Below are 25,835 nucleotides of genomic sequence, written 5' to 3' on the forward strand. Positions count from 1 at the left end.
GTTTCCAAAGTTCGCATTTATTACCGCAGATTGCATAGATAATTCAATACAAGATAGGCAATCTCCTTTCAGTCGAAGCCAGGACTCGGGGATATGATAAATTAGGTAGCGCACCTCTTTGAGCTCGGAGAACGGTAAAGGAATAGATTTCCTTAAATATATGGTATTTGGTTGTATACTATGGTTGTGTCGTGTTGGAAAATCAAAAACATTAAAACACATTAAAACTGCGCTTGATTCAACCCAACAAGCAAATTTGAATGTTTTACTAAAATCTCTTTTTACTCTTATTTTGAAATCATTTCCGATGTGCTAGTATCAAACGCTCCCATTGGCCCCAACCTTGGCCTATGAGGAACCCTCTTCGAAAGGCAACTAAATTCCATGTGGAAATTAGCCCCTGCTAGCCTGCTACCCAACGTAAAAATATGGTAAGATTATTTTCTGAGTCGCACATAATTGGTAACATTGACGTAGCCTACTGTATATTGTAGAAGAACATGTTTCCAACCAAGCTAACTCTAATTTAAGCAGAAATTCTTTCGTGACATGGCGATATGAACAACCTAAATTTTGTTCGTGAGACTGCTTCGCTACATGTTAAACATTATGTAATCTTTTACATTTTTTGTGATGGTTTTGTCATGTATTGTTAGCTTCGTCGAGAGGTCAGACTGAGGCGGGAGTATTTGTACAGGAAGGCACAAGAAGACAGGCTCCGAACCATTGAGGAGAAGAAACAGAAGCTGAAGGGTGCCCTCGATGGTATGGATGGCATGCTTTTTATGTAAGCAGCATAGCCTAATGTATGACATCAACGTAATATTTTCCCCTCTCGCTGTAGAAAACTGTTTGCTTCCAACCGAGGTACGCAAAGATGCATTGCAGCTGCAGAAACTTTTGGAGTATGATGATGACGGTGCAGAGGGTTAGTGTTATATTAGTTCTACTGACCAAATATCTCATGCTTATACAATATTTGCCCCCTTAATTTGTATCACTTTGTCTCCCTTCCAGGTGTCAGCTCACATATGGATGATGAATACAAATGGGCTGGAGTTGAAGATCCAAAAGTCATGGTGACCACATCCAGAGACCCAAGTTCCAGACTCAAAATGTTTGCTAAGGTTCGGCTAAATTATTTGGGAGGGATTACTATTTAATTTTATTTATTTAATTTAATTTATAAGGTACGTTCACAAAGGGCACAGTGGTATCAAAGTGCTTTACATTGCACACAACACAAAAGAACATTGCAACAGTCAACACAAAAATCAATGCCTCTCATGATGAGGAAAGATCTCTATTTCTGCAGGAGGTCAAGCTGATGTTTCCCGGAGCTCAACGCATGAACAGAGGAAACCATGAGATTGATGCACTGGTGAGAGCGTGCAAAGCCAACAACGTTACTGACCTCGTCATCATCCATGAAACCAGAGGACAGCCAGGTTGGTTTATTTAATCTTCAAAAGTTAACACAAAAGGTGCGCCAAAAAAGTTTAAAGGGATGGTTTCACTGCCTTACAGTCTAAAATGTGTCAAAATCATCCCTCCACAAACACCAAAGTCACCCGAGGAAGCTGAAATGTCTTTGTGACACAAATCTAATAATCCCACAATTCTCCACGTGGCCAGTGGCACATAGGATTAGCTACAGTGTAATCACAACATAGATTCATCCAATCGCATTATGTATGCATGTATGCCTGTTAGAGGTGTGCAAAATTTCCGATTCTTAGATTATTCGCGATTCGGCCGTGGAAGATTCGAGAACGATTCACAAACATCCAAATTCCGATTATTGAAATATGCCAAGTAAAGCGGAAGTACAACACACTCAGCGCGCCGCGCAGTCTTTGGGACAATGAGGAACGGAGCGAGAGTAGCTAAACATCATGCTTCTCATTACCCGGCCCCTCGGGTAATGCCAATGCTCAACTCACGGCTCTAGCTCAACTCATTCCACGAGATAAAAAAACAACAACAACATACCTGACTACTGCCGAAAAGCTGCTACAAAGTATATCCACATAATGTTACCGTAGATATCATTTATATAGGACTGGATGCAAATTAGATTCGGTAGTGTTAGCAGCACATCTACAAAAAGCTAGATGCAAGCGTTAGTAACGGCCGCCATCTTAAAGCAGTACACTTCCCTGCAAGGCTGTTGTAGCGAACCTTCCAAGCAAACCTAATTAACTTTTTATCTAAAATACTCCAAAATCGGTAAAATATTGACTTGAGTCTATCTTTAAAATAGTTTTAAAACCTTCACATATCGAAAGTAGACAAAAGGGAAATTATGGAATAACGGGAGCAATTTTAACAACTTTAACGGTTGATTCACAACATTAAGTTAATTGAATGTGGTTTAAAGCTGCTGATAAAGAATGGGGACTGGAGTTTTTTATTTACTGTTATTTTTGTATATTTTTTTACTGCTATATGTTAACTTGATACTGAAATAGTAGTTTGGTTTAGCCTGAGAGTATTTTTGAACAATTTTGGAACTAACGTACAAAACATTTAAAAGAAAAAAAAAATAATAAAAAAAGGAGGGGGGTGCATCAATAATCGTTTTATAATCGAATCGGAGCCTTTGAGTCGTAATCGTAATCAAATCGTTAGGTGCCCAAAGATTCCCAGCTCTAATGCCTGTAAAGGTTAGCGTTGGCATATTGCAGCATCTTCATTAACTATGTGTAAGCAGCCGAGAAGTAATAATAATATAATAACAAAGTTGAATTTTGCCCGATCTGTTTTAAAAAGAAAGCACAGTGAAGCAAGTCTTGTCAAAATAAAACTGAGCTGTTTGCATAGTTTTGACAGTTTTTCAACCAAAAACCAATGAAGACCTGCAGTGCTCGGCGACCAAAAGCTCAATTAGCTTTTGTTTAAATAAATTATCCGCTACCTGCAGGTGGCTACCTGCAACGACTTTAATAAGACTATAAAGTGCAAATCTACAAAGCCAAAGGACGCTAACATGGTTAAACACCTCTGGACACATCGTGTAGTACAGTGCTTCTCAATTATTTTCTGTTACACCCCCCCCAAGGAAGACGTAAATGTTTCGCGCCCCCCCCCCCCCCAAACTCTGCCGCCACTGTAAATAGTATCATTTGTCTATAATATTACTATTATAATTCCGCCTCTGCCTCACATTGTGACCTTTATTTCTATTAGAGAAAATAACAGAGATCAGCTTATAAAGTATAACTTTATTAACATTGTTTTGTTTGTAACAGAAAAGACTTAACACGCATCAATTCGCCTGAATTAAAAAAAAAAAAAGTCACATCCAAACAGTAAAGATACACTCAAGGTACATTTTTGACCATTTGATACTGAAAAATAAAATCAGTAAATAATAACAAATTCTAATTGATTAGAAACATTAACTCATGAGGACAATATGCCAAAAAATTTGACCGAAAAAACAAAACTGAATAGAAGAGAAAAAAAAAAGTGTCTTTGGACAGAAGGACAGTATTTATTTTCGCTGCTCACAGTATCACCTCCAGTTTGTAATGGTGTGGGGTTATTTTGCACTGAGCATGCTAACAGTGCTCACTGGTTTACTGATATAACACTGACAAAGCGGGACGATTGTTGGCAATATTCGGCACGTTTTTGCTGAAAAACAACCAAGCAGCTAATCAATGAAAATTGTGGTCTAATGTCTTTAGGTGGAGTCTTAATTGATTTGGCTTCCGGCTGTCCGCTACAATCATTTTTAGACACAGTAAACAGTGGTCTTTCCTCATTTACCACTGTATTAAATGTCAAAGCCAAAAGGCAAACGGCCCGAAAAAAGCGCATTCTCCGCGGCCGAGGGAGAACCGTAGGTGAGGGTAGTCGTCGTGACGATCCCAAGCCGAAAATGGTACTTCTCGGGCGGACACGTGAGAACCGGAGACGACAGTGGGTCACTGCGTGAGTCCGGCCGGAAAACGGCTTTCGAAAACGGCGCACAGCTCTTCATATCTCTCTTCTTTGTGCTCTTGCTTACTTCAAAAATACTGTGCGCACTTTGAAAATGAGAGCGCCACTGCCACCCACTGAGTGGATATGCAAATACACTTTATTCTAGTACGGCAAAAAAAAAAAAAGGCATGTTCCCCGAGGTCACATGCGCCACCCCTGGCATCGCTCTGCGCCCCCCTGGGGGGGGGGGGCCCTCCACTATTTGAGAAGTACTGGTGTAGTAGCAACGACAACAGCCATAGTGGAGGTATTACATGCTGTTCCAACCTGCAGTCCGTGTTGGCACTGGTTAGAATTAGGTGAGTGAAACATAAAATACGTCTTACACTGACATTCAGCCCGCTTACAAGTTAAGATGGAATTTAAACGATCCCTCATTGAAATGCAAATGCCTTCATATTATGTACGTATTTGATTTATAAAAGAAAAAAAAAGATTGTGAGTTGTTTTTTCATATATCGCTCACTTGTCAAAATCTAATCTTCCCCCCTTTGCACCTTCTTGGTCAGCAGAGGGCTGAGTCATGAAGCAGTGTAGTTGATAGACCAATCTCCCGTCCATAGAAATGCCAGCGGCAGCCCTTGCTCAAACGGGATTCTTAGTTATTGTGGTGAAATGCAAAACTTAATGAATGTCTTTATAACAAGCGAAAAAACAAAGTTAAGCACGACTTTTGCGTAACTAAGCCTGTTAATCCTGAGCGTTGTTTTGATTGCAGAAAATATGGCAATAACAATGATCCATATGACGCTAGAACAGTCTCATCATGAACACACATCTAACATGAAACACGCATACATCTGACATAAAACACATTCATAAAATGCGTGTGTGTTTGTGAGAATTGTCTTACACGCAATTATATCTTACTTTTAAGTTTGAATCCGCACTCACGAGTGTGGATCATGTTGAGACTCACTTCATGCAGCTGAGAAACATATATGCATTTTTTCTAAACGGAGCCCATCTGCAGCCAATCACATGGGCTGAGTGTATTGTGTAACGTCACTACTGTGCGCCCTCAACAGAAAAAAATGGCGGCTTCTGGCAGTGGGAGCCACAAGGGTTTCAGTGTGAAATTATGCTGTTTTGTTTTATCAATGTTTTAGTGATGTTGCTTTATATAAATGCACTCAAACCCTTACTGCCCCTTCTGCCAGACACCATTTCTTCTGTCCTGTACCTGTTCTAGCACCATAGATCCAACGTCTCACTCAATTACAAGTAGTGGGTAGGAGGGAAGCCCAGTCAACTCTTGATATCACATCTGTTCCTAATATGGCAACACGCATGAAAATTAACCAGAGGGATCATTTTAGCAAATGCAAGACTAGGCACAAGTATTACGACACTAGATATTTTTCAAATTGTACAATATTGTTCTAGGAATCTTTTTTTTTTTTTTTACCTCCGCTGACGACAAGTGGTATGCTTTAAATTCTTCTGTTTTAAATTGCACTGCATTGTGTGAAATTGTACATTTTTCAGTTATTTTAGGAGTTCAATTTTTTTCACGGGGTTGGCAGTGAAATTTGCAATCGAATTGGCAGTAAATCCTCTTACAAATGGTTAGGGTTGGGCATCGTTTGAAATTGAACGATTCCGGTTCCGATTACGTTTCCACGTTTTGATTCCAGTTCCGAACGATTCTCGACTCCGATTCTTTTAAGAGGCAGGGTAAAAAAAAAAGGGTGAAAAAAAAATGCATGGTTTATATTCAAGTGTTCTCGATGATTTTTTAAATTATGTGAACATCTCACAGGGCTAATTTTAAATTGTGTATATGTATCAGTCTTTGAACTTCAGCAATTTTTTTCCACTCGGCGGTCAGGGCATTGAAACATGGAATCGAAATTTAGAAATTCCAATGATTCCGGGAGCATCGGAGTGATAGAACCGGTTCCAATCGATGCTCAACCCTACAAATGGTCTTTAAAAAGTCTTAAATTTCACTTGTTGAAACCTACAAGAACCCTGACTTGAAATAGGTTGGAAACGTTTGTTATCTTGGCACAATTCTAAACCTCTTTTAGTTGTGCGTAAATTACTTGTGGATTCTTGGTCACAATACTTTGTTGTTTGCAGGGTGTGACTCTAGTCTTACATTAAAAAAAAAAAAAAAAAAAAAATCTACTTTTGGGTGACTAAAATACCAACTTCTCTGTAAATGACTGTAACCTTAACGATGTATTTAATTATTTTTTATGGATTTTTATAATCTGGTCGTGTCTTTTCATCGTAAGTTCTGGTCTTGGATAATTTGGTCTTGAGCACAACACTAGTCATCACAGCATCATATGAGTATCGTAAATGTTCTGGGAGTGACCACATAATAGTTATTTTTGCTTGTTGAACGTTTGTAATATATTCTGTACCAGAGTGACCTCAATATTAGTTAAGTTTGCCTTTGCAAACCGACTGAATATTGAGGTTTTTTTTTTAAACTGTCAAATATGGCAGCAGTTCATTTTATAATACTACATATCACTAGCTTGCATCAATGGTCATTATTTGCTTCCTTCTTGTTTCAAACATTCCTTTTACTCAAGCACAGTGGGCCGTTACCCTACCTGATCTATAATGGACCGTTCCATGGAAACGCAGCTTAGTAGAACATTAGAATCACATTTATAAATTTTAAAAAAACTTTGAGTACAAAAATGGTGTGAATGAGAGTACAGGGTGAAATTGTTTGTTCGTACATATTTACAGATGGCCTAGTGGTGTGCCACCTGCCATTTGGACCCACAGCTTATTTCACGCTTTATAATGTGGTAATGAGGCATGATGTCCCGGACATAGGCACCATGTCTGAAGCCTACCCACATCTCATCTTTCACAACTTCACCTCACGGCTTGGCAAGCGGGTGAGTACTCAACCATGCCCTGCTCACATGCTGTTGATACAGTCTCTCACCATTTGTTTGTTAGCTCACCTAATTAATCCTGCCTGCGCAGGTATCCAATATCCTCAAGTATCTTTTTCCAGTACCAAAAGAGGACAGTAGGCGAGTTATAACTTTTGCCAACCAAGAAGACTTCATCTCTTTTCGGTCAGTGTGGTGGTGTCCTTGGATTTTCTCATTCTAATTTTAAAAAAAAAAGAAGTGTTCTTTTGTTTTGTTTCTCTTCATGATTTATTTGATTTTTTTTTTTTTACAGACATCACACTTACAAGAAAAAAGACCACAAAAACATAGAAATGACAGAAGTTGGGCCCAGGTTTGAAATGAAATGTAGGTATAAAGTGAGCGAAATTTAGAACTCTGAGATGAAACTCGATTCTAACTTGCGACCTTAAACTGATTTTTCCCCCAGACCTTAACCACAGTGTTTTGAATAGAATTTGTAGAAAATGGGTTCACCTATGTCCTTTCATCAATGATACCACAACCTATTTCAACAGACAAGAAATAATGCCCATTGTAGATGACGTGCCAACGAACCATAGTTCAGTTCCATATTCTGAGCGTACTCATCTGATCAATACTTATACAAGGCTCCAGACTACCCCTAAATGGGGGCATTTCATCTCAAAAATGTGATGCAAGTAAAAATTTCATCTACTTGCACCTTTAGTGACAAAGTGTGGCATGGGGAGGTCAATTTCTGGGTTGGCCAGTGTCCTGGCAGGTGATTTGTCAATAAATCAGTTGCTGATTGGTTGTAGTGCCAGGTAACGGCGACAGAAATGGAACAAAGCTCCCTTGTTAAGTTAATCTGATTTTTAAGAAGTATACTTATCATATCCTATATAAGTATACTGGTCGATGTTAAAACTGATAAAGAATAAAATATAGATTCATAAGTTTGTAGTTTTATGCATTTATCATGAAAGTATTTATCGGTTAAATAGTAAAAAATAAAGGGAAAATGTGCATGTTGATTTACTATATGTGCCTCTGAATCTTCTGCTTGGGCCCCTAAAATTTTGAGTTGGGGGCCACTGTGCTCCTGGTAAAAAATGTTAGTCTGGAGCCCTGCTATATGCAGTACAAATCTTCCCTAAAGGTGTAGTCCAAATGAATGCAAAAATGTGATGAGGACTGAATTAGCAATAAGATTGGACAAATAAAGTTCAGAGCTACAAGTATATATTACTATTATTTATTTATTTATTTATTGTCTTCTAACATGTATATGTGCAAAAAGTTCTACAAGCTAACTTATTAAATCTTATTTTCCTCTTTCTAGTATACATGATCAAACTGGGTACCCTGGAAAATGAAGACACTGCAGATGTTGAGTGGCGACACCACACATATACGCACACGTCAAAGAAAAGAAGATTTCTCAGTGTTCAGTAGATTTATAAATACTATAATCAAAAGTTGGACAGTTTATAAAACTTGTATTAAAAACGAATGGATTTTTTTGTCTTGTAAGAGACTATTAAAACAATACAGTGGCAATGTGTCTACTGTAGGTGTCAGTATTTGGCAATGGGTATTCAAGATATTTGCTGACACGAACCTCGGTTGTATGTACTGATGGCATAGTTTTTTTGTTTTTTCGAATAAAATGATTTGCCTGATTTGTATCTGCATTTAAATAAAACTTCCATCAGCTGCCATTCGAGACTATGTAAGACTATATATCTATTAAGAACATGTACAATATATATTGAATGAAGGGTTTGATTTTTTTTTTTTTTTTTTTTTTTTCTGGTTTTGGTGTTTTTTTTTTTTCTATTTGCTTCGCTGTCATTTTGAAATCAGATAGCAGCCAGGCATACTGGAAGAGTTCATTTACATGACAGAGAACGCTAGTGTACGCCCATCTTTGCGATGTCCAATGAAAAATGGCAGCTACGGGAAGTAGCCAATGAAAAAATAGCATTTCTGAGGTTTTCCGCTTTCCCTGAACTTCTTGACAGATTCGACTTTAGATTGAGAGAGTTCAAGATGGCTGCCACAGGTAAGAGTTTTTAATTTATATCCAGACGGTAATAAACCTATATGGCGATGTTCGAATAATTGGCCAATAATCGTGACAACGCAACTACGTTGTGCGTTAATTTGGGTGGCAATGTAACAAGTCACCGCTGACGAAGCGGAGAAAGGACCAGCAATAGTTCAAGAGCCGACGCACTGGTAAAACCCCCAAAGTTTGCTATCGTTGTCAACTGAGTTGCCTGCGAATAGCTGAAAAGTACGTCAGCCACGGGCTTGCTACATAATCTCTTCCACTACGAGCACGGCTTAGCCCGGCAGTAACGGCATTTTCGAGTCGAGTTTTAAGTATAATCACTTGTCTGTCTTGAAATTAAATTGTCATTCTGCAATTGCTTGCCCTTACTTCTTAAACTAGTTGGTCAGGCACCTAAAAGTGTCCAAAAGTGGCACAACGAAGAGTAACATGGCTTCCAACAATTCCAAATGTCACATACAGTACACAAATCCCACGCCAAGCTAAATGGCTAACGTTGCATAGCATTAGCATCACTCAACTCTTGTCTTCTAACTTTGACGATAATTTTGCTTTTAAGCGAGTCATGCCATTTATCACTGGCTTCGTTTCTTACTCGCTGACTTTTCTTGAGTGTTGTGGGGTCTACGATTTAATCGTATGAATCGATATACTGTATGTTCATTTGTGTAGCGTCCTTGCCTAATTACACGATTTAGTCCATGTTTATTTTATAACACCATTTAATTCACTTTGCATATCCCCTTAAATTAAACCTCTTAATTTTGTTGCAGGTTGTAAATAAACCATTAAAGCTTTTGGATCCAACAGCCAATGAATCTCCTGAGGCTTTGGTGTCAAATATAGCGTCCCCCTCCTGCTTCCTCTCATCATGTCCTCCACCTCCTCCTACTCCTCCTCAGGAGAAACTAGCCCAGAGGATGTACCCCGAGGTGGGGGCACCATCCGTGTCTACCTCCCCAACAAGCAAAGGACTGTGGTGAGAAAAGTCTCTAAATGCTCCGTTCTGATCTTAAATGTTACTCTTTTGTGCACCTATTAAATTATGATGCAAGCAGATTAATTGGTGATGATGGTTCTCCGTGACAGAATTTACTAAAACAAGATTTGACATCTTTCACACTTTGTCACTGAGTGAGAAAATTCACATTTGGTTTGGCAGATGGTGCTTTCCATCATTCTCGCTGCTTCTGAGTTAGAATTCAAGTCAGATTCATCATAGCGTGCTGCATTTGTTCACATTTGAAATAGCGAGCACATTGGTGTTATGGTGGTTATTGGTGAGCACATCTTCCACACATGTTGATAAGAGTTTGTGATCTTGAATCTGGGTGATTTCCCTCCTGTGTGGAGTTTGCAATCCTAGTATATTCTTCTCACGTTCATCCCAGTTTTTTGTACCCTGGCTTTCTACTATTTTAGAATAATTGGACAAGTTGCGCGTGTGTGGGGGGATTTGGGGGGGTGAGTGTGAATTTTTTGTTTTTTTTTTTTTTTTTTTTTTTTTTGCCTCTGCTCATGAGGACAATAGTGCAGAAAATGGATATATTGATGGATGTTATTTTACCTCAATTAAGAACAAATGTAATTTGAAGAGACTTTCCACATAAAGCCAGGGTTGAAAGTGGCTAGAATTTCTTGCCGGAACTCATGACATGAAGGTCGCCACAGAGCTAGAATTTTCATTTTTTTAGATTTCTTTTTCTTTTTTTTTTTTTTTTTTTTTTTGTGGAGGAGGGGTCAAACCTCCTAAAATCACTTAAATGCAGATAAAACTTATTTTGGCACAGTTATTCCTATAACACATACAAATAAAAAACAGATTTTCATTCAAAATTGTATTTTTTCAATGATCTGCAAAATAAAGCTTAACAAACAGCAGTAACCCCAACCTCCACCTCTTAATTTTTATTTTCCCTCATTTCCTCACATCTAAATGCAAAGCCTCAATTTTAACTACTTCAGAACATTGGATGTACATTAAAATGAAAGCTAATGTAAATATTTACTTTTCGTTTTTTAAATAATAAAGATATAAGCAACATACATTCACAAAAATAAGTACAAATGACCAGTGTTGGGAATAACGCCATTACATAACGGCATTATTTTTTCAGTAACAGGGTAATCTAACTAATTTTTTCCGCCGTTACAACGCCGTAACCGTTACTGATGGTCAAAAGCGGTGCGTTACTTACTTCGAATAAATTGAAGAAACTACCAGCCGTAGCGAGTCTACTCTGCTCTGTTTATTTGTCATCCAAGACTTGGGGTGCGTTCAGGTTCATGGCAATGAAAATAGTAAACACACATAGCCTACCTTTGCAAGAACGATGGAGTTGCCGTTTGATACGGTCATAATGTGCAGGTCCTGCGTCCATCCGCAGCAAAACTGTTCGTAGCTTTGTAGCGATTTGTAATTTCGGAATCGCTGATGAGTTTAGTAACATACACCAAACAATAAATACAGCAGAATGTCCATTTCGCGTAATTGTTGAAGCCCGTCGACTTCTTCACTCCATTTGTCTTCGGCTTGCTCATAAGGGTCAACATTGTTCACAACCTTAAGTTTGATCACATATCTGTTCTTCGCCTTAGTAACGAGTTTGTCTTTTTATTGAACTGGCAAGTTAAAGTTTAATGTCCCGCGAGCCAGACCTGCTTCCAATATGGCTGCGTTGTTGTCAAATCTCTCTAGATCCCCCATTCTGTGACATAAACGCTCGCGCCTAATAGCGCACGTATATGTGTATTTGATGTTAATGAAGTTTGTTTTAAAAAAAAAAAAAAAAAAAAAAAAAAAAAAAACTTCAGAGCCGGTGTTTTCACACACAAACCGTAACACACACACAGCAAAACAGCTGCAGAGGGATATGATGGCAGAGCATTCAGAGGAAAATTTGTCCTTTACGAGGTGGAGATATAAACATTATTTCAAGTTGGTCGAAATTAAAGGAAAGAACGTGCATGTGAAGTGTAATTTATGTCCCGGGGCAAAGCTTTTGTCGACATCTGTGGTAAGCAATTCAAATCTGTTTATTTTTGTTGCACAGCAAGTGTAGGATAAATCTGTTGCTGGTGAGGTGCAATAAATATTACAAGGTTCTATAACACAACAAACTGTCTGTTCTTCTCTATTCAACTGACTCGAATACTGCTCAGAAAATTTCAAATTCTTTGACATACAACAACTTCTTTTTAAAGTAACGGAAATAGTTACTTTCCCTGGTAACTAATTACTTTTACTATAGAGTAACTCAGTTACTAAATCACTTTTTGGAAGAAGTAGTGAGTAACTGTAACTAATTACTTTTTTAAAGTAACGTGCCCAACACTGCAAATGACTTATATTTTGCCTGGTGAAATGGAATGTATTTTTAAGATCTCATGAACATTTCCTTTTTTATTTTTTAAAATTATAAGGAAATAAATTAGTAGCCTAACATTAATCACCGAAAATAAGTCCAAAGTGCACATTGACAGGGAAGATTTTCTGAGCATCCCGATCAGAGCAAATAAAATAATATAAATAAGCCCCCTTATCTCTTTCCTTTCTCTTAAAGATCTGATCAATTTTCTGTTCCCCTTTTTTTATCACATCAATTCAACAAGCTTAAGCTTGTTCTTTTTTCTTTTTGCTGTTCAAGGATACATGTGCATTTGAACCAATCAGAGCTAACTATCTCTGCTGATCACATGTCCGTATGTCGGACAATTGAACGGACAACTGAGTCGGAGACAGTTGAAAGGGAGTTTGCTTTGTTGCGCGCATGCACACATTGACGCGACTCGTCAGACTCCGATAACTGCAACAGCTGGGGAAAGCTCCGTGCAGTCCGTGGAATAAATAAATCATAGTTATTGGTTGAAACGGATGAGGCTACACAATACCTTATTAGGCTTGTTGTTAACACTTGTGTATGTAAATCTGATCTTGGTAGATTGTTTTCTTCTTGGATATGCGTGTGTGACAGCCTGGCAGGTTTTTTTTAACAGAGGGTTTTGACAGTTGCTGTCAAATTTTCAGGATCAAAGCACCGTTGCGGCCCGGAATCTTATACCGGAACGGTGTTCCGGGGCGTTCCGACCCGCTTTTATCCCTGCATAGAGCAGAGCTATTTTAAAAAAAAAAAATATATATATATATATATATATATATATATATATATATATATATACTGGACTGTCTCAGAAAATTAGAATACACAATATTCTAATTTTTTGAGACAGTCCTGTGTATATATACAGGACTGTCTCAGGAAATTAGAATACACAATATTCTAATTTCCTGACTGTCTCAGGAAATTAGAATATTGTGTATTCTAATTTCCTGAGACAGTCCTGTATATATATATATATATATATATATATATATACATACAGTGCCTTGCAAAAGTATTCGGCCCCCTTGAATCTTGCAACCTTTCGCCGCATTTCAGGCTTCAAACATAAAGATATGAAATTTAATTTTTTTGTCAAGAATCAACAACAAGTGGGACACAATCGTGAAGTGGAACAACATTTATCGGATAATTTAAACTTTTTTAACAAATAAAAAACTGAAAAGTGGGGCGTGCAATATTATTCGGCCCCTTTACTTTCAGTGCAGCAAACTCACTCCAGAAGTTCAGTGAGGATCTCTGAATGATCCAATGTTGTCCTAAATGACCGATGATGATAAATAGAATCCACATGTGTGTAATCAAGTCTCCGTATAAATGCACCTGCTCTGTGATAGTCTCAGGGTTCTGTTTAAAGTGCAGAGAGCATTATGAAAACCAAGGAACACACCAGGCAGGTCCGAGATACTGTTGTGGAGAATTTTAAAGCCGGATTTGGATACAAAAAGATTTCCCAAGCTTTAAACATCTCAAGGAGCACTGTGCAAGCCATCATATTGAAATGGAAGGAGCATCAGACCACTGCAAATCTACCAAGACCCGGCCGTCCTTCCAAACTTTCTTCTCAAACAAGGAGAAACTGATCAGAGATGCAGCCAAGAGGCCCATGATCACTCTGGATGAACTGCAGAGATCTACAGCTGAGGTGGGAGAGTCTGTCCATAGGACAACAATCAGTCGTACACTGCACAAATCTGGCCTTTATGGAAGAGTGGCAAGAAGAAAGCCATTCCTCAAAGATATCCATAAAAAGTCTCGTTTAAAGTTTGCCACAAGCCACCTGGGAGACACACCAAACATGTGGAAGAAGGTGCTCTGGTCAGATGAAACCAAAATTGAACTTTTTGGCCACAATACAAAACGATATGTTTGGCGTAAAAGCAACACAGCTCATCACCCTGAACACACCATCCCCACTGTCAAACATGGTGGTGGCAGCATAATGGTTTGGGCCTGCTTTTCTTCAGCAGGGACAGGGAAGATGGTTAAAATTGACGGGAAGATGGATGCAGCCAAATACAGGAACATTCTGGAAGAAAACCTGTTGATATCTGCACAAGACCTGAGACTGGGACGGAGATTTATCTTCCAACAGGACAATGATCCAAAACATAAAGACAAATCTACAATGGAATGGTTAAAAAAAAAAAACGTATCCAGGTGTTAGAATGGCCAAGTCAAAGTCCAGACCTGAATCCAATCGAGAATCTGTGGAAAGAGCTGAAGACTGCTGTTCACAAACACTCTCCATCCAACCCCAGTGAGCTCGAGCTGTTTTGCAAGGAAGAATGGGCAAGAATGTCAGTCTCTCGATGTGCAAAACTAATAGAAACATACCCCAAGCGACTTGCAGCTGTAATTGGAGCAAAAGGTGGCGCTACAAAGTATTAACGCAAGGGGGCCGAATAATATTGCACGCCCCACTTTTCAGTTTTTTATTTGTTAAAAAAGTTCAAATTAGCCAATAAATTTTGTTCCACTTCACGATTGTGTCCCACTTGTTGTTGATTCTTGACAAAAAATTAAAATTTTATATCTTTATGTTTGAAGCCTGAAATGTGGCGAAAGGTTGCAAGGTTCAAGGGGGCCAAATACTTTTGCAAGGCACTGTGTGTGTATATGTATATATATATGTGTGTGTGTGTGTGTGTGTGTGTGTGTGTGTGTGTGTGTGTGTGTGTGTGTGTGTGTGTGTGTGTGTATAAGCATTTCAGTGTGACATTGGCTGTCTTTATTTTTAAGCAATCATCTTTTCTTTTCACAGGTGAATGTTCGCCAAGGACAGACAGTCTATGAAAGTCTAGATAAAGCACTAAAAGTGAGAGGCTTAAGCCAAGACTGCTGTGCTGTATTCCGCCTTTTAGAAGGGTAAGCTTGCAATTTTATTCTATGTACGCAGTACATTTGTTTGGTTTTGAGAATGATAAGATGATGAAACTAGCAGAAGTTAAAGTGCTGTTCCCAATTCAAAACTATGCAGGAGCAGATCATCAAAGAGCAGCAGTGAGAGGGATATAGTGTGAATCTGTTCTTCAAGTTGACAAATCATTGTGCAGTTTTACTGTTTTTCCCAAATGTAAGGAATGTTTGCTTGTGTTTTTTTTTTTTTTAATTTTAATAATAGCACAGTTTGTAAAAACAGTTGTCGAGTTTTTCTTAAAACAGTTGTCGAGTTTTTCTTTTGTGTTATGAGGGAATCTGATCTTTAAGACATAGGCACATTTTTTGACTTGAATATGAGATTAATGACTGCAAGAATGAGTACTGTACACACCTTGGCACACAGCAGATTGTAGCTGGTCACTTTCAGTGTGGCCCAGAACCCAAGAATGTTGTCACATGAAAGCCCAGACCACCTCTACTCTGGCTTCATTCAAATTGATTCACTTTTGGTTTTGTTAAGGCTTCAGCGCTTGTGAGTTGATTTGATTTGTTTATGGAGACACGGTGATTCATTAATCACAAAATTAAGACAGACGACTGCAAGGTTCTGATTTTTTTTTTTTTTTTTTAGTAAAATTACCACTTTAAACCAAATAACCTATTGTAATTGACTGACAGTTGACATTACAGTGAAAGTTAGCTTTTGTTGTTTTTGTATGAAGTATATCTTGACTTAATATGAACTACTTTTCCACCACTCGCATAATTTTTGGGATCATATTAATCAGGGTGGTTGTCTTTTAATTACTCCTGCAGTCGTAAGAGATTGACAGACTGGGACACAGACATCACCCCTTTGGTCGGAGAGGAGCTATTAGTCGAGGTCTTGGATGATATTCCCCTAACCATGCACAACTTTGTAAGTAGCAAGAAAACCTTGTGTCTTTGCTTAAAGAGGCACTAAAGTCATGTTCCTATATTTTGAACCGTTTTTGCATCAAAGGTCAAAATGGAAGTGTCCCCTGTTTGAATTCTTTTCCGTTTATTTTTTGTATTTTTTTTTTTATGTGATTGAAATCGTGTTTCCAAGTGAATTGTAGCTCTGCAAAGGGTAGCTTTTGAAATTGGTCATGGTGAGATGCCCCACCGTGCTTTATTGTGCAATTACTTGCCTTGTTCGTTTTTCCTCTAAGCCCACTAATATTTTAGGGCTGAGCACTGACAACCATCTGGAGGTTGCCATTTCCCACTTCTTATCTGAGCCGCACCAAGCATATGGTACTGTATATATTAATGCAGTATGTAATTGAAATGTAATACAATGTATGCATGCATTTGCTGTGGTTTACTAAAATGCTTTGGTAACACGACCAGTTCCTGTCACTTTTCCCCCCTGCAATTTCTAGCCCCTGTCGCTGTTCGCCATCTAGCCGGTCAAAAGGCACTTTGCATGGCTTGTTCAACAGCAAAAGTTGGCCTCCTCTCCTTGATTCGATGATTTTTTTTTTTTTCTTCCACGACCTACAGCTGTTTGCCATCTAGCCTTCCGAGAGTCCTTTGCCCAGCTTGTTCGCTGGCAAAGTGAGCTTTATTTTATTTTATTTTTTATTATTTTTTATTGTCTTTACGTCACCTCTGGACATCTGCAGTACAACAATTACCTCCAGCCTTGACACACCATGTGAGTCAGTTGGCATTAAATGAGTAAATGCTTTACTTAAGTAGAAATAAGGAATATCTACGGTAAACATATTGGAACCAGGAAGTCCTTGTGAAAGTTTACCTCCTGACTGAAAAATACCTTTTCCTGCGCATGCATGTACATTCACTACTAAAGCGAGAGCATCAAGTGAGTGAATATTTTAGTTTTGTGTAATTGTGAAATAGTAAAGCTTTGTCTCATTGAAGTAAGATTGTAGGCTGTCTCTGCGAAGTCACCACTTGCATTGGCAATACCCACAAGCTTCTCAGCAACACACACCTGCGGCCAATCAGAGCCAAGAGATGAAATTTAAAATATCGAATATTCAAATTGTATCCAGTCAGCCTCATAGAGAATATGCACTCACATTACAGTTGGAGTACCACAGGGCTCTGTATTGGGTCCAAAACTCTTTATACTATTTATCAGTGACCTATGTATGACATCTAAAAAATTAAAATTTCTACTCTTTGCAGATGACACCAGCATCCTATGCTCAGGAAAATTTTTAACGAATCTGATGCATGAGGTAATGACTGAATTAACATATCTGAATCACTGGTTCACGCTAAACAAATTATCAATAAATATGGAAAAAACTAAATATATTTTGTTTGGAAATAAAAAGTCAGAAACTGCAGAAAAGATAATTATAAACAATAGCGAAATTGAGCGAGTAACAGACTAAATTTTTAGGTGTAATACTGGATGAACAGTTGAATTGGAAGTCACAAATAAAGCACATAAAAACAAAACTGGCAAAAAGTGTTGGACTATTGAACAAAACGAAACCCTTTTTAAATTATAAAGCACGCCATATCTTGTTCTCTTCATTAGTAATGCCATACCTCAGCTACTGTGTGGAGGTTTGGGGCAATACATATCCCAGCAATTTACAGTCACTTGTGGTACTTCAAAAAAAGGCAATAAGAATAGTGCACAAGGCTAAATACTTCGAACATACAAATAGACTGTTCTTGGAATCCAAGCAGTTAAAATTCCTGGATCTAGTCAAATTCAAAACGGCCATAATCATGTTCAAGGCACGGAAAAACGCATTACCTGGAAATATACAAATTTTGTTTTCAAATAGACAAGGAGGGTATAATCTGAGAGGGGAGTTAAATTTCAAAAAGCAATACCACCGTACAACAAAAAAGAGTTTTTGTCCTTCAATTTTAGGTGTGGACTTGTGTAACAAACTTACTGAGGACCTAAAGAAAAGCGCTAATTTGAGCGTGTTTAAGAGAAAATACAAAGATCTTGTTTTCTGTAATTATAGAAATGAATTATAGTATTTATGTTGAGAAAATGTTGAGTGATGCCAACAATTGTTCTTTAGGCATTATTGAACTGTTGTGAATTGTATTTGTTTTGTCTGATTCATGCTGATGAGTAGGTAGCGGACAAAGGGGTAGGATTCATATAAGTTTTTACTTCTTCCTACTCCTTTTCGAATCTTATGTTTTGTTTGTATTCTTGTATATCCATAATGTGATGCATGCTTTCGAAATAAAATTCAATCAATCAATCAATCACTCCTGAGAAGAGCCCAAAACGGACCAGCTAAAATAGCCTAAAAAAATGACATTCTGTGCACATTCAACTCAAGTTGTTCAAACATGGTTAAATGGCATCCAAGGTTATAAAAAATAATTACAGTATAAAAAACCCCAAAACACTTTAGTGCCACTTTAAGGTTCCATCATGTTTTTTTCCTCCACTTAAATCTTCAGTTGCTGCTGAAATAACAGTTTGATTTTAATCTATGCAGGTACGGAAAACCTTTTTCAAGCTCGCCTACTGTGATTTTTGCCACAAGTTTTTATTTAATGGCTTCAGGTGTCAGACATGTGGCTACAAATTTCACCAGCACTGCAGTAGCAAGGTACCTACTGTTTGCGTTGACATGGACACAGTAAGCAAACAGCGGTGAGTTGAATCGCATATTTTTATTTTTTGCAAACATACCCAATAAGAAACTCACCGGTTTTCAATTAACCTGTTCACCTGTAGAAAGTTCCAAACCTGTATTTTAGTTTTTTTTTTTTTTTTTTTTTTTTTTAAATCTTTCCTCAAGTCATTTGTAGCCTGTCTCGGCTTTTTTGCAACATGTTGCAGATATCAAACTCAAAATAGCAGAATATTTGAAAAAGAAAAGTTTGAACGTTAAATATCTTAGTTTTTTTTTTCCCCAATATATTTTTACTTAACATCCTGATTTCATTGGATTAGGGTTCTTAAACATTTCCAACCCACTTTAGGTATATGAGCAATTTCTTCGTATACAATATATGATGAATGAATTGGTTCATCTAAGTCATCAGTTTGGACAGAATTACACAGTGAAGTTATTACATGTTACAACCCACCCCGGTTTAATGCCGTCTTTTGTTTCATCCATATGTACTTGTGTTTGACTGGTTGTGATCCAAGTCCCTGCACAGATGAGTATCCTCAGATACTAATACCAGAAAATTCACCCTCGCAGAGTAACATAGCCTTAACCCCAGAGCCTGCTAGGTAAGTTTGCAGACCAACAGTACATATATATATATATATATATATATATATATATATATATATATATATATATATATATATATATATATATATATATATATATATATACATATGCTGTATATTACTGAAACTAATATTTCTATACATTTGCTGACTTTAATTGTCCCCTCTCAGGATGGACCTCCTGTCCCCAACATCAGCCTTTCGCTTTCCCATCCCAAGTGGAGATGGGCAATCTCTCCAAAGGCATCGTTCCACCTCGACACCCAATGTTCATATGGTCAGCACGGTGAATCCCGCGGTTGCCAGCATTATAGAGGCATGTTTCATCTGCTTTATTCATTGTTTTGTCATGTTGTATAATTTGGAAATAATGAAAATGTTCTTTCTAATCACAGTTGAATTTTAAAATACCGTTTAAATCCCTGAGGATTTTAAGTTTGATCAATAGACAGGCATATATTGTGTAATAAATAATGTATAAGATTTTTAAAAAATACAATGCATTTTAATGTTTCTCTTTGCACTAAACCATTTTCCCCCATTTGAAGGCTCTTTTTGTCTAAATTTTATCCATAAAAATCCTTGTAATAATTTTTTTTACCTCCTCATCCTTGATAGGAAGCAGTGAAATTCATCAACACAATAGGTATTTTGTTTTTTAATTTTATAGTTTATGTTTATTTTGCATGTGTTAGACCATAAAACTTATATTTGCAGGTCCTGAACCATCGCCCAAGCCATCTACCAGCCCACCTTCTTCTTTAGGTTCCCCTGGAAGAAGACCGCCGAAGTCCCCCTCAGAGCACAAAGAACGAAAGCCTTCCTCTTCTGATGATAAAAAGAAAGTAGTACGTCATGTTTTACACTATTGTGGATCTTTTCAGAAACAAAAGGCTTAGTTGAACAAATTGGATGTGTTTTAGCACCGAGGAGGCTACAGGGACTCGAGTTACTACTGGGAGGTCCACTCCCGAGAAGTCACAATCCAGAAGAGAATAGGAGCTGGCTCCTTTGGAACTGTATTCAAGGGCAAGTGGCATGGGGATGTAGCGATCAAAATCCTGAAAGTCACAGAGCCAACACCTGAGCAATTACAAGCCTTTAAAAATGAAATGCAGGTCTTACGGTATGTTGTTTTTTTGTCCAACTTTAGCTTTAAACAGATGATTTAGGCAACATCAGATGTGCTGCTTTGATTTATGATTTTGACTTAATGTTTACCTAAGATTAGAACCAATGCTGATGCACTGACATTTTGTAAATTAAAAAGTAACAAATATCTAATGTTTTGTTTTTTTTCCCAATGTTTTTCCATCTCCTCAGGAAAACCCGCCATGTCAACATCTTGTTGTTCATGGGCTATATGACTAAGCCCAATTTTGCAATCATCACGCAGTGGTGTGAAGGCAGTAGCCTGTATCGCCATCTGCATGTCTCTGAAACCAAATTTGACACTATGAGGCGGATTGACGTGGCCAGACAGACGGCACAGGGCATGGAGTAAGATGTTTTTCATATTAGGTTTCACTCAACCTACATGCCTGATTATCTTACATGTAGTGTATGTATTCGTTCATGAAGCACACAATTAAATTTGCCCTTCAATAGCTGAACAACTGAGCCTTCTCCTAGATGTCAGTTGAAGTTTGAGTGGCGAAAGCAAAATATGCCACCCCACCTTTTTAAAGAATGTGTCTCATCCCCAAACTGGGTATAGATTCATTGATCGATATTAGAGGTACCCTGTAGCTATAACTATTATAGACGGATATTAAAAATTTTTACATTTCCTATGTAGAACTCATCTAAACTCTTATTTAGCCTATTTTAGTTGTTAGTATCAGTTACATGTACATTTGCCCAACCAGTCCGGGTTGACAATTACTGCCTTAGAGTAGCGGATCCAACTCCAGTCTTCGAGAGCCTCTGTACAGCTTAATATCCATGTCTCCCTCCTTTAAAACACCTAAATCAAATGATCAGCTCATCAGCAAGCTCTGCAGGAGCCTGATAACGATCCTGATTATTTGAGTCTGGTGTGTTGGAGGAGGGAGACATGGAAAACAAGCTGGGTAGTAGAGATGGGCGATACCAGTGATTTTGGATTCGATCCGATACCAAGTAATACCAAGGCCAAATATTGCGATCCCGATCCGATATCGATACCGGAAGTTCATATTCTATAAATATATATATATAACAACCCTAGAGTGTTCTCAGCCATTCTGATGATATCTAATGTACAACTACATCAAGCACTCAAAAACTATTGTCTCTTTGTGTCAAATATGCTTTGCAATGGAAAACTGCTGCTTTTAATAACTAGCAAAGCAGTTTCCCTCAAACTCACACACCAATCCATCAACAACAAAATCTGATTCGTCAGTCTCACTCTTTAACCATGACCCTTAAATTCATATGCACAGAACATTTCCTTGCTACACATTGAATTTGATCAAAGTTTAATCTACCTAAATTATTTTTTATCTAATTAAAGAACGAATTAATAGTAGCATGTGACCGCCCTCAAATGGTAGATCACTAAAAACAAATCCAATAATCAATAGTCACTTGCCGTTTTTGAATTTAATTTTATTGACATTTTTTAAACAGATTTTGAAATTAAAAATAAATAAATTTTAAAAAACAGATCTTGAAATAATTGAAACAGACCTTTAACAAAATAAAAATAAGTAGCAACAAAACACAAGAAATCAAGCATTTAATTGTTTGTAACATAAAAAAATATAGAAAAACATTTCATGAAAAAATAAAAATATCAAACAAATTCATAAGAAATAATAATAAATGAATAAGAAATAATAAGGTTAAGTAAGAAATTAGGTGTGAGAGGGGCGGAGGAAAAGCATGCTGTTCGACACAGGATAGGGACGTGAATGGGGGCGGGAGCACACGCCGGTGCACTGCTTATGTGTGTGCACTGCTTACGTGCGTGTAGAATGTGAAAGGGAAAAGTAGTACAAAAAGTGTGCACAAAAATATACCCAAAAATTGACAAAGAAAATATAATATATTAATTCCAGATATCGATACTTTTGCTTGGGGATCGATATCAAATACCGCGCTGGATCGAAATATCGATATTTTGGTATCGATCCGCCCATCCCTACTGGGTAGGGGCTGTCAAGGACTGGAGTTGGACACCCCTGCATTCGTTTTCCCTAGTGGTCCAGTGTATCACACAGCACATCTGCGTGCATATCCGAGTACACCCGATCATATTGGAATGAAAATTAACCATTTTTATTTATTTATTTTTAACACCCCTGAAGCACCAATAAAATGAATACTATGCAACTATTTTTTTCTTAATTTTACATGTAATCACATATAATACATTTGTTTTTTTTTAACGTATTGTATATTGTACAAGAAATCATGATACTGCTCCAGTTATCTTAAAATGTCATGTATTTATGCCAAATAGTGTTATTATAAAGCTTCTATGATTAAATATACAAGAATAGTAATGAATAAATATATGCATTTTTCCCTTTCAGTTACCTTCATGCCAAGAACATTATTCATCGTGACCTGAAATCAAACAGTATCCTTTTCCTGTCTTGTAGTAGTCTTTACTCAACCAGCAAGTTGCAGCAACCTTAAAGATGGTGTTAATTAAGGTTCCAGCTGTCAGTCCCATAACGGGACCATAGACTTCATTTGAAACCCTAATACGAACCTCAATCACGCTTTGTCCAATTTTATGAACATCCCTATAAAAATAACTATGACCATGTGACTTTGCTCACCATCTTGCACAGATAATCACATATTTACTGGTTATCAGCAGCAGTATTTCCTGAGTTTGGTTTCTAGATATTTTCCTCCATGAAGGTTGGACTGTTAAGATAGGGGACTTTGGCCTTGCGACAGTGAAGTCACGGTGGAGCGGCTCTCAACAAGTTGAGCAGCCAAGTGGATCGATCCTTTGGATGGTATTGTGTTAAATTACATCTCAGGATTATTTAATTACAGAAATTCTCTATAGACAAAATTATATTTTTGTTTCTGTTCCAAGGCCCCAGAGGTGATCAGAATGCAAGACAGCAACCCATATACATTCCAGTCTGATGTATATGGCTATGGAGTAGTGCTGTTTGAGCTGATGTCAGGGACTCTGCCATACTCCAACATTAACAACAGAGATCAGGTTAAATAGCACTTTTTTTTTTTTTTTTGCCAAATTGTAATAAGTGGTGGATTTGTTTCATTTTCTGTGGTAAGACTCGTGTCAAGTTATTTTTTTTCACCACATTGGGCTTCCAATAAAAGCTTTGATATTATTTTTCCAGATAATCTTCATGGTGGGACGTGGTTACTTGTCCCCAGACCTCAGTAAGCTCTACAGTACCTCACCCAAGTCTATGAAAAGGCTGATCATCGACTGCCTAAAGTTCAAACGTGATGAGAGGCTTTTGTTCCCGCAGGTAACACTCTAGGGTTTCCATTACAAAATATCATCGTCAAAAGTCAAATGAAAATGTATTTGAATCGTAGTTGGCATTCTTCCTTGCAATTCCATTGTTCACCACAATGTAGTGCTAATAGGTCTTCTTGTAATATTTGCTATCATCATTCATCGAATGTTATGCTGATACAATAGTAAGGGGTTGTTTAATGTATGACATGCCCTCACTCTGCAGTCTCTAATGACTACGGATGGTTAAAAAAATAAATAAATAAATAAATAAATAAAAAATTAAGAATTAGTGAACTTCAAACAGATTTTCTACTTAGAAATGTAGATTAGCTAGCTTTTTGCTCAAAGTTTTGAAATACAGTGTTACATATCTGTCAGTATAATTTCCATATCTTTTATATTGCTGATTTACATGTTCTTTTCCCTTATCAGATCCTAGTAGCCATTGAGCAGGTACAGGATCTGCTGCCCAAAATTGAGCGGAGTCGTTCTGAGCCCTCTCTCCATCGGGCCGTCCATGCTGAAGACCTGAACCCTCTTTTGTTCCACACCACGAGGCTGGTGCCTCTCTAAGATTCCAACTGCACTAGGTGTAATAGATGTATCCCTTTTTAAAAAAAAACACAGCATTCCTGTGCCTCTGAAAGGCTTCAGCTGCTTCTGTTGTAGAACTTCAACGCCAACTTTTCAGAGCCTTTGAGCTTCAGTGCTCAGTAACTCACTGCAGGAATAATTTTTAGCTGTTTAGTTCCATTTTTCGTTCTTAAAATGTCAAAGGCCTGCTCGTTCAGGGAGAGGATTTACCAACTTTTATTGTCAGTCGTTTTCATGTTTGTTTGAGAGTATCTTTCAAATGGGCATTAGATACTTATTGAGTGTCCATTATTTTATGAAAAACAAACACTGCAGCATTGTCTTAGAAATACTTAGATTTTAAAAGAATCACTGTGATTAATTCATATCACAATGGTCATTCTCATGATGTAGCCCTTCTGACAACTGTATATTTTTTCTCTACACTAAACCTACTTAAGTTTCTCCAATTACTGTACAGACAAAACATTCATATAGCACAGTCCATGCAGTTTACCGATTTGAACCAACTTCAAACCAACATGTATGCACAAATGAAGACAAACCGTAAACTCGAAGCCTACAGTAATTGAATATGTGAGCACTATGCACACTTAATTCTGCCACACAGAAACTGATTAGAACTTTGAAAGACAAGGGTGAGAAATGTTGCTGGTTTTATCCTTTTAAAGGTAAAATCACCCGTTACTTAAATTGGGACTGGTTATGCTATATATATAAATGAACATAATTTCCAATATATTTTTTTCATGCAGACTTTACTGCAGCCCCCAACAAACCCATGAAAATACTGTTTTTTTTTTTTGTTTTTTTTCCCTCATGTATTACAATTTGCTGCTATTGTGCTTAAAAAAAATCTTAAAGTATGTAACATCTGCATAGTAATTTGTATTTTTTTTTCTTCAAAGAATTTTTTTTTTCTTGTTTTTTTTTTTTTTTTTTTTTTTAAATCAGATGTTTTCATCCTGAGAGCTGCTATTTCTGAGCCCTCGTTGTTCATTCAGGTAGGAAAGGTCTTCAAAAGGCAGAACATTCTTAAACTTCCATGAATCATAAAGTATGGGGCAGTCATTCTAATTTTTTCGTAGTTTGACATACTGTATTTGTCCACAAAGTTTGGTGACGATTGATCATTGTTTTCAGACATAAGGCCACAGATTTTCTCATTAACAAGTGCACATCGGACATTAAGCGAAGGTGTACTCAGAAAAGACAATGGAGAAATGTTTGTGTGTTTGTATCTTTTTTTGGGGTGATTTTCCGGTACCCCCCCCCCCCCCCCACCCCCACCCCCGGCCTCAGCTAGGCTGTACTGTACATATCAAGTTGTGTATTGTTGTCAATAAATTGAGTTCACTGACTGTCT

At 37.5% G+C, this 25,835-nt stretch overlaps 2 protein-coding genes across 2 annotated transcripts; both read left to right on the top strand.

Annotated features, from left to right (window-relative positions):
* Positions 1-309: 309 nt before the first annotated feature.
* imp4 (IMP U3 small nucleolar ribonucleoprotein 4) lies at positions 310-8,541 on the top strand. Its single transcript, XM_057831290.1, has 9 exons — positions 310-431; positions 657-765; positions 845-928; positions 1,018-1,127; positions 1,316-1,448; positions 6,703-6,857; positions 6,949-7,043; positions 7,153-7,226; positions 8,185-8,541. Exons 1-9 carry the CDS (start codon positions 429-431, stop codon positions 8,295-8,297), a joined length of 876 nt encoding a protein of 291 aa, XP_057687273.1. The 5' UTR covers positions 310-428; the 3' UTR covers positions 8,298-8,541.
* Positions 8,542-8,702: 161 nt separating this feature from the next.
* On the top strand, positions 8,703-25,407 carry araf (A-Raf proto-oncogene, serine/threonine kinase). Its single transcript, XM_057831288.1, has 16 exons — positions 8,703-8,907; positions 9,693-9,898; positions 15,085-15,188; positions 16,020-16,122; positions 18,680-18,837; positions 19,342-19,428; positions 19,603-19,751; positions 20,054-20,077; positions 20,149-20,279; positions 20,355-20,557; positions 20,755-20,931; positions 22,953-22,999; positions 23,272-23,390; positions 23,474-23,605; positions 23,748-23,882; positions 24,308-25,407. Exons 2-16 carry the CDS (start codon positions 9,791-9,793, stop codon positions 24,446-24,448), a joined length of 1,818 nt encoding a protein of 605 aa, XP_057687271.1. The 5' UTR covers positions 8,703-8,907; positions 9,693-9,790; the 3' UTR covers positions 24,449-25,407.
* The last annotated feature ends 428 nt before the right edge of the window (positions 25,408-25,835 follow it).

Source organism: Corythoichthys intestinalis, chromosome 3 (assembly GCF_030265065.1).
Source record: "Corythoichthys intestinalis isolate RoL2023-P3 chromosome 3, ASM3026506v1, whole genome shotgun sequence".
In the NCBI taxonomy this organism is placed as follows: domain Eukaryota; kingdom Metazoa; phylum Chordata; class Actinopteri; order Syngnathiformes; family Syngnathidae; genus Corythoichthys; species Corythoichthys intestinalis.